At 34.5% G+C, this 15,225-nt stretch overlaps 1 protein-coding gene across 1 annotated transcript; it reads right to left on the bottom strand.

Annotated features, from left to right (window-relative positions):
* Positions 1-995: 995 nt before the first annotated feature.
* On the bottom strand, positions 996-7,493 carry LOC125818830 (F-box/LRR-repeat protein At5g63520-like). Its single transcript, XM_049498349.1, has 10 exons — positions 7,233-7,493; positions 6,909-7,016; positions 5,110-5,202; positions 4,887-5,015; positions 4,582-4,671; positions 3,978-4,017; positions 3,712-3,864; positions 2,834-3,015; positions 2,001-2,119; positions 996-1,464 (listed from the first exon to the last, which is right to left on the bottom strand). The coding sequence occupies exons 1-10, from the start codon at positions 7,491-7,493 to the stop codon at positions 996-998; spliced, it is 1,644 nt and encodes a 547-aa protein (XP_049354306.1).
* Between the last annotated feature and the right edge of the window lie 7,732 nt (positions 7,494-15,225).

Below are 15,225 nucleotides of genomic sequence, written 5' to 3'. Positions count from 1 at the left end.
GGCAAATAGGACTAGTAATAGTTTAGTATAAGCATCTATGACTAAAAATAGTAATAGCACATCTAACATGTAGCCTTCGTTTTTGTAGTACTGACCCTTCTAGTACAGTTAGGCCTTTGCCTCTTACTTGTAATGCCTTATAGTTTAATATAAGTTTAATCTTTTTGTGACCAACAGAATACTATTGAGCTTACATAATTTTATTTTGTTTTTGTTTTCATTTAGTGTTTGGTGCTCACCTTTAACATGTTGATTGAATTTGTATGGTATATCCACTCTTAAAGAAAAAATATATTTTTTTCTCAAAATAATGTCTATAGGTTATCACTGATTCTCATTGAGTGTGACCGAGTTTAGTTGATGGTTGGTAGGCAACGTTCTTCCCAAAGTTGTCGAGTCTGAGGTCTTCTTTCACAAAATTAAGAAGAAAACCTCATGCAAGGAACTTACGTACCTTATCACAATGAATGGTAAGCAGTGGTGAATCCAAAATATAAATAATTAGTGGAACACAAGTTGAATTTTGAACAATTCGATTATGGTATACAATACAACTTTTATCAAACAAGGAAAAAATTTGATAATCAAGATAGAATAAGATAGAATCATCATATAATCATTCAAATAAGGTGTTGTTTTTTTCCTAGGTGATTCCAACTTGATGAGATACGAAGATAAGAATGTATTTACAATCAACAACATACTCAATATAATATCACAAATATGGTCAAAAGAGGATAGGATATAAATAAACCTTACTTCTACCTTTATGGAGTAGAGAGGTCGTCTCTGAAAGAGGAGAGTTCATTTAAGTAACTAAAATTACAACATAACAATGCCAGAATGGCTTTTGAAATATGTATAGGAGACATTTTCCCTCTACCACCAAATTCCAACACCAAAAAGTACAGAGCAATATCCTATTCAAATCACCAAAGATTTTTTGCCACTACCCATCAGGCAACCAGATTGTCAAAGGCAATGCCAGTTAAGCTCTAATCTTCTGGCAATGCAGGAGGAGTATATGACATAACAAGGTAGACAGTGCTAAATTCGTGCAAACTGCAACGTATACAGCTTTGTCCTTTAGACTCCTTTACGTAGAAGCTATAATCTCCATGTGCAATTTCTCCATTACAATAGGTTCCTGAGAAGGTAACCCCAGGGAAGTTCTCCAAGAAAGGTGAGGCATCTACATTAGGTTCACCAAAAAATAACTTTCCACGACCATAGCAAGCGAACATCATACCACCAAAAACAGACTTCTTATGCATATGCATGCTTCCATTGCTATTAGAATGATCATCATTTTTTAGGTGGTTTAGATCCTGCTTCAGAAGCTTCATGTCGTTTGAAACATCGTTGCAAGAAGCATATGCCAAATCAGGATTTGCATGGTAAAACTGGAAGGAGTCGAAATCACTGATACCATCACCATGGACATAGAGATACTCGTTATCACCTCTGCAAATTCATATAATTAGTTACAGAAGTAGAGAGAGAGAGAGAGAGGACGAGGAAAGGCAAAAATAGTTGTAAAGACAGCACTTTCAACTACGACAACAATATGCCCAGTGTGATCCCACAAGTGGGGTTTGGGTAGGAAGGGGTGTGTGCAAACGTTACCCTACCTTGTGTGAGAGAGAAAGGTTATTTCTGATAGACCCTCGGCTCAATAAAAGCATTTTCAAAAACAGATTCAACAAATACAAGTAGAAAAGAAAAGTACCAGCAGTAAAAATAATAAAGATATCCAAACATTAGTTATACAATTGAAAATGCTTTTCCATGTTTGCAGAAACAAATTCAGTTGAGGAGGACTCCCCATTCTCTCCATGAACCATGGAAACTTCCTAGAGAATAAACCTTCTATCTGCATGCTTTTACACATCAAACACCTCAGGATGGAATTCATGCATACATATCCAAACATCGTAGAACAATCAAACATCATAAGTGAAGGCCATAAGGATAATCAAGCTCGATGGTGCATTAATCACCTTAAAACCAAATAGAATTCATGCATACACATCGAACTTATGCGAACATCCCCAAAAGTGCATCTCCTCGTCTTTGGAACTCCAACATAGAGAGTTTGAGAATGGGTATGATCTCCCAGCTGGTGAAATCAAATCATAGAAAAGCAACATCAATTAAAAGAGGAGTGAATTATTTTCAAACACACTCATGAAGGAAGATGTATACTAGGAGAGAAATTTCATCAATTAGACAGCTTCTAAGTTCTAAATAAGTATGATTAACTTTAAGATTATGCTTTATAGCAGATTATTAAACCATAAAGAAATTATTTTTTTAAAAAGCAATAGTTTAACAAAAGTGATTTCATTACTGCTTCTTATTATGCTATACCTTGTGTAACTGTGCATGTCAATCATGAACATTCTTCTGTAAATTCTTTTATAACCTTAATTTGCGATGGTCAGAATTTTTTTCTTTAGTTTCCAATAGAATTTGAAAATCAGTCGGACAGCATGATCAACTCTAAGTCTCTAATCATCCAAATATGTCCAATCTGCTATAATGCATCTCGTTAAACCCATTGTATACTCTTCCCTGCTAAGTGAGGCAAGAGCAACAGAGTTCTGACATTTGATGAATCCACGCATTACTGAACTTAAAAGATTTCATTATGATGGAAGGAATCAAAGGGAAAAAAAACAACGAGACTAGTTACACCACAAAATTTTGCAAGTATTTTGGTAGTTGCCTTTCTAAACAAACCAGCTATAAATTACTTCCTTCAGAAACTAGCTACTTAACTTTGGTGCTGAAACATTAAACCCAATTTACTTCAGAAGATGAACTATCTTACCTCATCATAAATCTGATCTAAAATAGTCTCACCATCCAGATAATAATCAATGCCTTCTGTTCTCACCATGAACTGAGTAGAATTGTCACGAAATTTCGCCTCAACATTAACAGCTTTGTATATAGACCCAATTGGTGAAACGCCAGTAGATAACATTACATGAAACTGAGTTTCCCCAACACCTGTTTACCGGGTCCCAGAAAATGATTTTCTCAATAAATTCCCTGGATATATAATATGCTAAATTACCTACATATACGGAAATATTAAGTAGAAGACAAATCTAATCATCAATATATTTATTGATATTTGTGTAAATACCCATATATTTCTGTGTATTTATTTAGTGGTTTATGTTGATGATATCATTATTACCGGCAATGATCAAGTCTTTGTTAAGGATGTTATTTCAAAGTTAGACATCATAGAATTCTTGAGTAGGCGCAGAAAGCTATGATTTGTGGTTTTTTCGTAATCTGTAAAGATGGCCTAGCAAAGCCTTTGTGCTACACATATATAATATTGTTACCTTTCTCAAAAAAATAAAAAAGAGAAGAAGAGGATCAATTGATTATGTTTCTTCCTTCCCATCTCTCTTTCTATTTTATAATTAAGTTGAGGAATAGAACTAGCTAACGATTGAGATGTACTTGAATTGGTAAGTTCATATTATTCCACAAAGATGTTAGCACCAAGCTGATCAAAAGTTGAGTTTGTGATGTTCCCCAAATATTGTGGAATCACACCCCAATATATCAGACTAGCATTGGTGGCAAGATTCTCTCCTACCCGAATGCCTTATAAAGGAGTGCTCTTGTTATTGAACAAACAGGATAACAATATGAAACCGCAAAGTCCAGTCAAGAAGCAATTCATACCAGGAAGTTTGTTTGTATCCCTTGAAAACAGAAGAGCTACAGCAGCTGAACTGGACTCTCTGTTATTAAAACGGTTACTTATTGTTCCATCTTGGTATAAAAAACGAGAACCCGCATCACCCACAATGACAGTCTCTTCGGTAAAAGCATAATCTACAAAAATGGGGCACTGAAAATAAAAGTTCTTTCTCATAGAATCAAGTAAGAAGAGAAATTTGGATCCATAAAAGTATATTGCATAGATGAGAACTATGAAGCTCACTCACCCAACTTTGCAAGGACCGGTTTGATGTCAATGTCCTTGTCCTAGAACAACATTCAAATGAATTTAATTACATTTTCAAGTAAGAAAAAGAAGGTTGTTCCTAGATATTTGAAAAGCAAAAACTTCGAGTGTCTCTCAAAGTTCATTCAGCTTTCCAAAGACAAAATTAAATAAATAAAAGAATATTCTCCCTAACAGCTTAAACTCTTAGATGAACCTGTCACACACTTCAATATGGTATTAGAGCAGGCATAGGTCCTAGGTTCGAGTCTCACCACCACTCATTCTCAAAAAGAATATCTCGTGCTTGGCCAATCAAATAGAATTTTGCATGCACGCAAAGGGGTGTGTTGAAGACAAATATAAATAAATAAAAGTGTACTTTCTCTTAAATGAGTTGGTCACACACTTCAATACAACTTTTAATCCGGCCCACTCTAAAATCTAAATTGATTAGTCCAGACACTCAAACAGAACCTGAATTGCATGACAGCATGAGGTTTAACTTTATCCACAATTTAAGGAAAATAAGGCATCATCACTTTGACAAGTAGGGAATAAACTGTTTTGACAAAATGAAAGGTCTTAAGAGACTTGAGACTTACAGAAAATAACAAAATTCCCATTGGTGATGATGCAGAACGAGAAAACGAGAGGTCCGTGATACTCCTCATGAAATCATCAATCAAGAGTACCTGAAATTTGTTCTCCCCAAGTTAGTGTATCCCATTTTAAATCAAGTTAGCACAAATTTTCAACTAGATAAAAACTATTCATATCCTTCAAAATTCCAAGTAGGAACTTCATAAATTTGAAACGAAAATCAAGTTAAAAAGTGGAACTTCAGATTTCTCTAAATAAAGGCAGACATATTTGTAAAAATGTTACGGTTTCTTGAGTAGAGGATTACCCGAGCCCTTTTTAATGGGATTAAATCAACTATTAATCCTGGCAAGAAACCAACAGTCACTAAAACACCCTCGTCCTCATTACGAAGATCCTCATGAGCCTGGTTATCTTTCATGGTGTTCCACTGAACCTGGAAAAACATCATTTTCCCCACGTCAATTCTAGTTAAGAAGAAGTCAGAATGCAATCCCAAGCAGATTCTAGCCTATAACCACTAGATTTACCTCTTCAAACTGGTTAGTGTTAGCATCTTGCCCAAAAATTCCATAGGATATCGAAGTGATAACTGGAATTTGGCAACCGAATCTACCAGTAATCTGCAGAACAATATGGATCCATAAGCAGCACATATAGTTTATTCCAATGTGTGACAATTCAATACGTTGAATGGATGGTTTTATTAATATCTCTAGTTTAACAAAGTACAACATTTCAATTGAAGAAAAATAAAAGGGCCCTTTTTATTCTGATTGTTTCGCGTATTTTAACTTTCTAATCTTCATATTGATTGCCTCCATATATTAAGTAGTTCGCATAGATCGATTATAGGCTTGCTTGTGCCTAAAAAGATATTGTGTATGAATCACTCGATAACTATGCTCAAAGAACTAGGTGAAAATCTTCTCTCATGACTGCCCACATAAAATAATACCGGTCTTTCACTTTTGTGTTGCATCAGGCCAACACATTTCGAAAGTGATTTGTCATTGGAATAACTACAATATCACTTTTTCTCAAATCGGTCTTGAGATAAAATTGATTGCAATATCAAATGAATAGTCAAAATATAAATGGTGTCAAACATAAATAAATATCATTGATTTGACACATTTTCTTTAATAAGAATTATAAATAAGGAATGATATTTAGTAAAATTAAAAGCATTTTAGAAATTTAACTTTTGACTTCAGTGCTTCTCATTCTTTATAAGTATTCCGAGTATCTGGACATGCACATCATGCGCGAATTCTATATCAATGAGCATGTTTTTTCTTAAATCAAATAATTATAACTGGAAAATCTTATCGCATTAGTTAGGGATTACTATAATACCTCCAACTAAAAACACTCATCTATATCTATATACAAAAATACCCGTTAAAACTCAACAACCACTCTTCTTTTAAAAAAAAATAAACTACTCCTACACTCAACCAATGCTCCGTATGAATGTCAACACGCATGATCCTTGAGACTAATAAAACCACCGCTTAGGAAAGGAACAAAAATCAATCAAAGAAGTTTACACTTTCATTTTTCATGGTTAATCTTTCACCTAATCAAATACGTAATTTATTAAGCTTAATCAGAGTTTTACTTTCACCTTCCATCACATTTTGATAATATTTGTTCTCTCTTGAACTTGTATCTGCATATACATGTCGCATTGAGTATGTGCATGTTTGTTTTACTTGTACTATTTCTTAAAATTTGATGGTGATAATTACAATTGAGTGTACATATATAATTATATATGTATGTTGCGAAGTGATTAAGAAAAGAGAAAAGAGGACGCTTTTCGTCAAAGTCTGAAGATTATTGTGCTAATACTAACATGAAGAAAGGACCAAGGTCACCTGAGGAAGATATTAAGATAAAAAGACTATCTTTGAGATATGAACTCTGACACTGGTAAGTGTATAAGATGAAGGTGCAAATTTAAAAATGGAAAAAGTGAGGTTATAAAATTCTATAACAAGAGTAATCAACTTTGATAAGACAAGAATGGAAAGGCGTAATCGACAATCATTATGGCAGAAGAATATATCATAGATAAAGTTGATGAAAAAATGTTGTTTTCGACATCATCTATTGGAGCAATCAAAGTTCAATATGAGATATATCAAAGATTATTTTATAATGTGATTGATGGAATACATATAAAGTTAGTCGAAGAGTATGCCTTTTGACTTCATTCAATAAAGGATCAAGTATGCTATATTCTATAATAAATGATATATGAAATACACATGCAATACACGTAAAGAGAGACTAGTACATATAGAGAGAGAAGATCACATACGAGATAGTGAGCTTCCTTCAAGTCATAAGAAGGACCGATGGAAGCCATTACAAACTGGGGCCGAATCGGCCTAGCTAAGACCTTGTCAACAACCTCATCCACAGCATCCTGCACCAAATGTTCAATTTCAACCCAATAAACTTTTGTCATAAACTAAACAAGATACTCCCATTGTCCAAAATTAGTTCTTCCATGAAGTTTTCAATAAATTACAGTCAATTTTAGTAAAAAAAAAATCATCATTTCTCATCAAAATTCAAATTCTTAAACATAAACCTTCAAATTCTTAAACATAAACCCTAACCTGAAGGATGAATCTTATACCTGAAGACAAGGATTGCAGGAAAGAGCAGAAGAAAGGTTTGGAAGAGTGAGAAAGCGATTGATGATGAGATTCCAACTACTGTTCACACATGCTGCTGATGCACATGATTCTGCTGATAACCGAGACAGAATGTTGTTAAGAAGGTCTTCTCCGATTGAATCAATCGTCGTCGGCTCCGGCACCGTCGCTGCTGCTGCTGCCGCCGCCGCCGCCGCCGCCGCCGCCGCCGCCGTCAATTTCTGTCTTTGTTTGGGCGCCATTTTCATAACTTAAAAGACCCACTATTTGCTTCTTTATATTTTTTTAATAGAATAAGGATTAAAAATATTTCTAAATTATATATGTATATAAAAGAAAACCTTATGTCCATGCGTGGCGTACCATAAATCAGGATTTTTTTTTAATTTATTTATTTTTATAAATTATTTTTTCCTTTTAATCTATTTATTTCTAAAACTAGTCTTTCCTTTCATGAAAAGTAGTGAGTTTTATAAAAAATTGTGACTTTTATGAAAAGTTGTGATTTTTATGAAAAGTTGCGACTTCAATTAAGTGTTGTGACTTTTCCGAAGGGTTACAACTTTTCCAAATAGTTGTGATATTTCTGATAAGGCACAACAAACATTTTTACACACTACCCTTTATTGTTTATAAATAGAGAGATTTCCTCTCATTTTAAAACAACAAAAATTCTGAACTTCTTATTCTTCTTCTTCTGCGCAATTAAATATTCTTGTACTTTGCTTCTGTTGAGTTGCTCACTGACACCATTGCTTAAGTTACAGATCCTGATATTTTTTTTTACAGTCATAATTTTATGCTCATGTTATTAAGGATAAATGATAAGATGTTATAATTTTCTGTCACAACCCGAGTCTACACCCTGAACGTAGTCGGCACTCAAGAACTATTGTTAGTCCCCAAGCGAACCCTCATCCTAGCTGACTACAAGTGGAAGACTAACTCAAGCATACAAAGCTTAAAAACTAAATAAAAATTCATGAAACTCAATTACAAAGCTTTAACTCAAATGAAAAACTCTGAATAAAAACAAATTATTCAACTCGGCATAAAATAGGCAACTTAAGTCTTTAAAACATTTAACAAGATAAATGAAAACAGACTTTTCAAACTCTACTGTCTATCTATGAAGCCTCTAAATGACAAGGATGAAAGTCGAGACAAGACCCACGATATCCTGACAAAACTGAAAAGTAAATGAAATCCTCCGGAAGCAAGGAGGCTCACCATAGCTCACTCGAACTTCATGTGGTATCAACGAGGCTCTTGTTAATGACCCTGAATACCTATATCTGCATCGTGAAACGATGCATGCCAAATTGCTCAGTACGTGGAATGTACGAGCATGTAAGAGGTATTCTAAAGCATAAACATAAGTTTGAACTTGATAAAAAGAAAACATACTTACCTCCTCTCAACTCACTCGTGCTAAACCCAACTCAAGAATAAGAAACATAGTTCAACTCAATGATAAGATATTCAACTCAGTGAAATAAGGCTCAACTCAATAATAAGATACTCGACTCTGGGTACTTAACTCTGGATACTTAACTCAATACTCCCTCCGTCCCTTTTTAGTTGTCCACTTTAGAAATGGCACACAGATTAAGGCAACAATGATTAGCACAGTGAAGTTACAATTTTACCCTTATGACAACTTTTCACTTCAAAATTACCACCACTTATTTGAATTCAAGTGAAATAAATTGGAGGGAAACAACATACACTTTTACAATTTTCAAGAAGTGTAAATAAGGGTATAATAGGAAAAAATTTGTTGTCCTTTCTTGATTTGTCAAAATGGACAACTAAATAGGGACAACTAAAAAAGGAAATATGGACAAGTAAATAGGGACGGAGGGAGTATAAAGTAACAATACATTTGCCATAAATGGAAAGCTTTTAAAACAGTAGAAAGCAACTCAGTGTGTATGCAAGGAACACCAAATAAACTTTGCTTGTATATGAAAATACGAAGTAAACTATGTGTATATAAGAATACAAAATATCTCTGTGGGAGTTTCTCTAACCGATAACCATCACTATGAGCTATGTTATGATACATCGTCTCGCCCACGCTGCCAGTCCTATAACTTGTCGGGATATAGAACGCCTCAACTAAGTGAATCCACTAGTCTATGCTAAAAACCATTAAGGAATCAACTAAAAAGTATGACCATTTATATCCACATTGGCTACATGGTTTATGGAGACTTAAGTTATCTGAACTCGTCCACATATCGGTGTTCAATACTACTCTCAAAATATAACTAGCTCATATGTTTGAAAACATAACTCTTTCTGTGGTTGAGATTATTACTCAAAAACTAGCTTAAAAGCTCTCATAGAAATCGATGTTTCCTCTCTTATTTAAATGTGAAAACATTTACTATTTGGGAATACTTAGTTCCCATATAATCTTTTGAAGAACTGAACTCAACTCTTGCTCTTACTCAACTCAATGCTCAAGTCTTTAAAACAAGTCTAAAACAATTGTAAAAGACTTCTCAAAATAAGGTTCATGCCGAATTATGGACGTGAACGACTCAATTCAAGGTTTACAATAACCACACATAGAACTCAATACTCGAAACTCAAGAACTTCAATGATAATACTTATTTAAAGAATACTCGACTCAGAGGGTTCATGAGGAATTATGGGCATGAACTACTCACTCAAGGACTCAAAGATACTTCTCATCTGAAGACTATTCGACTTATAGGGTTCATGCGGAATTATGAGCATGAACTACTCAACTCAAGGACTTCATGGGTAACATGTAATAGTCCCGTGATTAGGAATATAATCTCAAAAAAATGATTAGGAACTCAATAATCAAGACTTAAAACTTGTAGATACTACTGCTCTCAAAAATACTCAACTTATGGAGTTCATGTGGAATTTATGGGCATGAACGACTAGACTCGGGGGTCTACATAACAACACGGAACTCGTGTAATCGACTCTTCTCATTCTCATGCTTACTTCCTCAAAACTTAGTTCAAATTGATAATTGATCTCAAAGGATTCACAATTGAACTCAAAGACTTCTTGAACTTTACTCTTAACTCTCTCTTGAATTTTAATTATGAATTCAAGAGCATGGTTCATGATATGAAGGATCTCGTGATGACAAAGTAGGTTCATGAATACATTCTCCTCATTCTTATACTCACTTGCTCGAGTCTTGAAACAAGTTATTTGAGTTTGTAGAAGACTCCTCAAAGGGACTATCTCAAAATGTTCGGAAGAACTCTTCAAGGCTTATCTCTTAACTCTATTTTGAATTTGAATCATTAATTCAAAGTTATGATTCATGTTCATGGATGATTTCTAGATGTTTAGAAGTCATTTAGAGTAGTTAGAATCAATAGGAAGTGTTAGTACACTTTAGAAGAACTTAGATAGGCTAAACGACGAAAAAAGAGTGGGGGCAGATGACCCGGGCACGTTCCTGGAGCGGGGTGCCAGCCCCTAAGTTACTGGAACCCAATTCTGGCGCACCAGCCCTCCTGGCGTATCTGTGGCGCGTCACGCCACCCCTCCTCCAGAACGACCCGACGAATTTTTCTTCTCGTTCTCTGATCCTAGATTGTTTTTAATCGATTTCTTTTCTCAAGTTTTCCTCATATTCAATTACCCAACCTAAGTACACACTAATCTACTCAAATCACTAACTTTCATCTCAAGAATTCATCAAAACTCCAACAAAACAAGATTTAGAATGAACGTCAAGAACTCGATTCCTTCAACTTTTGAGAATGAAATTACGTTGAAAATAATATGATTGGCGTGTGGGTGAATGAACCCAACACTATAGAAGCTTACATACCTCTTAGGGATCAAACTCATGGCAAAAATCCTCAACAAAACTCAAGATACTCGACAAACGCTTTGATCCTCTCCTCTTTTCTCCTCTTTTCTCCTCTTTTCTCTTCTTGAACTCTCAACTAAAACCCTAGGCGTATATTAGGATTATAAAACTGAACCTAATAGGATTAGACCCTTAAAACCTTACTAAAAATGAATTAAATCTGATTTGGTAAGGAAAAGACCAAAATACCCTTCACTATTTTCGGGTAACTTTCCTTAACGGGACAGCCTGACTTCAAAAGAGCACATCTCACTCATCCGACCTCGAAACTTAGCAAACTAGATGGTGTTGGAAAGATAATTCAAAGACCTTTCATTTTCCATCTTGTATATCACCTAACTCATCTTGTACTAGGAGTTATGGTCATTAGAAGTTGACCCAAAATTCATAACTTAAGCATAACTTGCACAATTTCAGAATTTTGCTATTTCCAATTTAGTTCTTTTTGGAACTCAAGGTTTCACATCTAGTGACCTTAACACTTTAGAAAATTTTAAATTCCTCGGTAAAATCCTACTCACAACGAAGGATGGTTCGAGTCTTAGCTCAAATTTTTCCGGGGTGTTACATTTTCATTTTCATTTTCCTTTACATTATTAATGTTTGTTACTATGTAGTCTTGTATGTAAAATAATATAGTGTTTTAATTTTAATGACCGGTAGGCTTTAAGTATTATTTTATAAATTTCGTGATATTAAATTTCCGCGTGAAGCGCGGGTAAATATACTAGTTCCTTTAATATATTAGGTTTACGCTCCATTATACTATGCAACTATTTATATCCATGCTCTCTATAAATTTGTCACTTGTACTCCTACTCGGACGAATACCCTTTAATTAACCTGAATTTCTTTGAAACGACTCATTTTCAAATTGAAACTCATGACCGACCATCTGTCTATCTTAACCCAAACAAATTTAACTTATTTCCCATATGTTGAAGTTCTTTGGAGTCTTTTAGATATGGGCTAAATTTGTTTGGATTAAGATAGATAGAGGATCATACATGTTTCAATTTTGAAATGGGTTGTTTTTAAGATATTTGTGGTTAATTTGGGTTGATTTGAGGTTTTCGTCCAAATAGGGGGTATGGGTGGGTGACAAGTGACAAATCTGCTAATAGTCACATGGTGTAATGGAGGGTAAATCTAACTATTAAATAAAAGCTATGACATATTTTTTTACTCTTCTCCCTTCTAAATTAAAATGATTAGAGAGGCCCCTTGAACTTCTCATTATTTATAATAAAGATACTATTAATTAAACTTCTTTATAACGGTAATCATATGGTATTTACTACTAATTGAAAAGGCTCATCACATATTAGAAATGATCTATATAAAGCATTGGTTCTACGTAATCCACAAAGAGTTTAGCTTTAAAAACTGAGTTTTGTTGGTTGGATAAATTTTATACTCTATCAATACGTTTAACTCATAAAACTAAAGGCTAGCTAAATTACATTTACCTCTAACTATATTATTATAGATTTATTTTTCTATAGATATATAGAATTTTTTGACTTTATACTGAGATCAACATAAACTGTAACTCATAGTTAGATACATTTCTAGCTCCGACGTTGGATTATTTAACCTAATACTATAAATATCCACTCGAAGTAACGTGACATCAACAGTCACATCATTTAATAACAAGGTTATAAGATGGAATAAGTATAATTGATTAAGATGATGTAATCATGTTATTAATTTGACTATTGAGTAGAGTAGTTAAATTTAAAAGTAGATTATTGGCCTTTGAGTGCCAATAAGGAAATTAAATACTTAAAATTTTAATTTAGATTCAAGTATGAAGATATTACAAGATTTTTTTACTCACAATAATGTAGAAGTAATTAAGATTAGCATGAGAAAATGGTAATGTTCTTTGATTCCATATGATTGTTTGATATTTAATCATCTAGATCTAAGACAAAGTAGCATTAAGTTATGTTGTAGATATTTGTTCTAGATATTATATCGGTGATGTTCAAGCTAACTTGTGCACACATCGACTATTCCACCATCTCATACTTGATATGTCTTGTCAATACAATACGAGATAACTTTGTCACCAAGCAATGACAGATGTAAAGTAAGGCTACTCGAGCACCCATTATATATATAATTTTACCCAAACACTATTTTATATATTGGAAACTAGCAATAACATACAAAGCTATTGAATGAGCACCTAACTTTAGAAAGGTAGCAATTCGAGTAGTTGTAGTTGAGCATATGCTTGGCAACGGGATTACCGTGACAAATTCTCAATCCTACCACCATGGATGAAACATTCTGATTAGAGGAGAAGAGAGTTGGGAGAAAATTTTATTATTTGAATTAAGAATGTAACAGTGCACTCGGGCACATAGATATATAGTTGAGCTATAATTTAACTAACTACTTGAATAACCTATCACAAATGTACAACTGTTAACTACTTAACAGAATTAGTTACACCTAATTGCTCCTGACAAGTAACTACTCAGACTGTTAGCTAATTAACCAACTACACGGTAGAATCAAGTAACTCCTTTCTCAATACTCCTCCTCAAACTAGGTGTGGTGAAAACATTCATAACACCAAGTTTGGATAGTAAAATATCATGCTGCAACTTTCCCAAGGCTTTGGTCAGTATGTCTGTTTGTTGGTCTTTAGTAGGAACATACATAGTATTAATCAGTCCGTGTTGGATCTTTTCTCTAATGAAATGGCAGTCAATTTTGATATGCTTGGTTCTCTCATGGGACACAGGGTTTGCAGCAATTTGGATTGCTGCTTTACTGTCACAAAACACAGAGACTGGTTGTTCACTGTTAATGCCCAATTCTTTGAACAAATTTGTTACCCAAACAATCTCGGATGTCTAGCAAGCCAAGCTTCTATATTCTGCTTCGACAGAGCTCCTTGAGACTGTGGCTTGCTTCTTGGATTTCCAGGAAATAAGAGAATCCCCTAACCTCAACAAGTATCATGTAACTGATCTTCTGGTATTTGGACATGCAGCCCAATTAACATCACAAAAACCAGTTAAACACATCTTCTTTTGGGAAGACATGAGGAGTCCTAAACCTAGTTCATTCTTAATGTACCTAAGGACCCTGAGAGCAACTTGCCAGTGTTGGACCTTAGGTCTTTGAAGGAACTGACTCAGAGTTTGTATTGTGTGGGCAATATTGGGCCTAGTCATAGTCAAATACAATAGTTTGCCAATCATCCTTTGATATTGAGAAACATCATGAAAAAACTCCTCCTCACCACAGCTTTCTTCAGAGGCTGTAGTGAGTTTGATGTTGCACTCTAGAGGTGTAATAGCTGGTTTGCTTGCAGTCACACCAGCTTCAGCCAAAAGCTCCAAAGCATATTTTCTCTAGCTCATAAGAATACCATTTTTGGATCTGCGAAACTCAATGCCTAAAAAGAATTTCAATTCTCTAAGGTCTTTAATCTTGAACCATTTGTGCAGTACATGTTTTGTTTCCTGAATAAGCTTTACATTGTTGCCAGTAATAAGAAGATCATCCACATAAACCAAAATATAACTAAACTGGCACCTTGCCTCTTAGTGAATAAAGAATAGTCCAAATGACTTTGATTATATCCAGATTGCAATAAAGCCTCTGTGAGTTTGAAATTCCACTGCCTTGAAGCTTACTTGAGCTCATAAAGGGATTTCACAAGTCTGCGAACCATAGTCTATGTGTGAACTGATGCTACTGATAACCCTTTAGGCAATTCCATGAACATTTCTTCTATAAGATCACCTTGGATGAAGGCATTGTAGACATCCATTTGGTATAAACACCAATTTTCTGCAACAGCCAATGCAATAACAGTTCTCACTGTCACCATCTTCACTACTGGGGAAAAAGTCTCCTGGTAGTCAATGCCAGCAGTTTGGCTATAGCCCTTAGCCACTAATCTGGCCTTGTACCTCTCTACTTCACCATTCATTTTATGTTTAATCTTGAAAACCCATTTGCACCCTATTATAGGCTTCCCTTGTGGCCAAGGAACCAGGTTCTAAGTGCCATTATCTTCAAGGGCTTGAAGCTCTTGTTGCATTGCATCTATCCACTTGTCATCCTG

The sequence above is a fragment of the Solanum verrucosum genome, unplaced genomic scaffold, assembly GCF_900185275.1.
Source record: "Solanum verrucosum unplaced genomic scaffold, falcon-dt-bn FXZP01000252.1, whole genome shotgun sequence".
NCBI classification, from domain to species: domain Eukaryota; kingdom Viridiplantae; phylum Streptophyta; class Magnoliopsida; order Solanales; family Solanaceae; genus Solanum; species Solanum verrucosum.
Note: the sequence above shows the minus strand (reverse complement) of the source record. Positions and strands in the feature narration are given on the sequence as shown.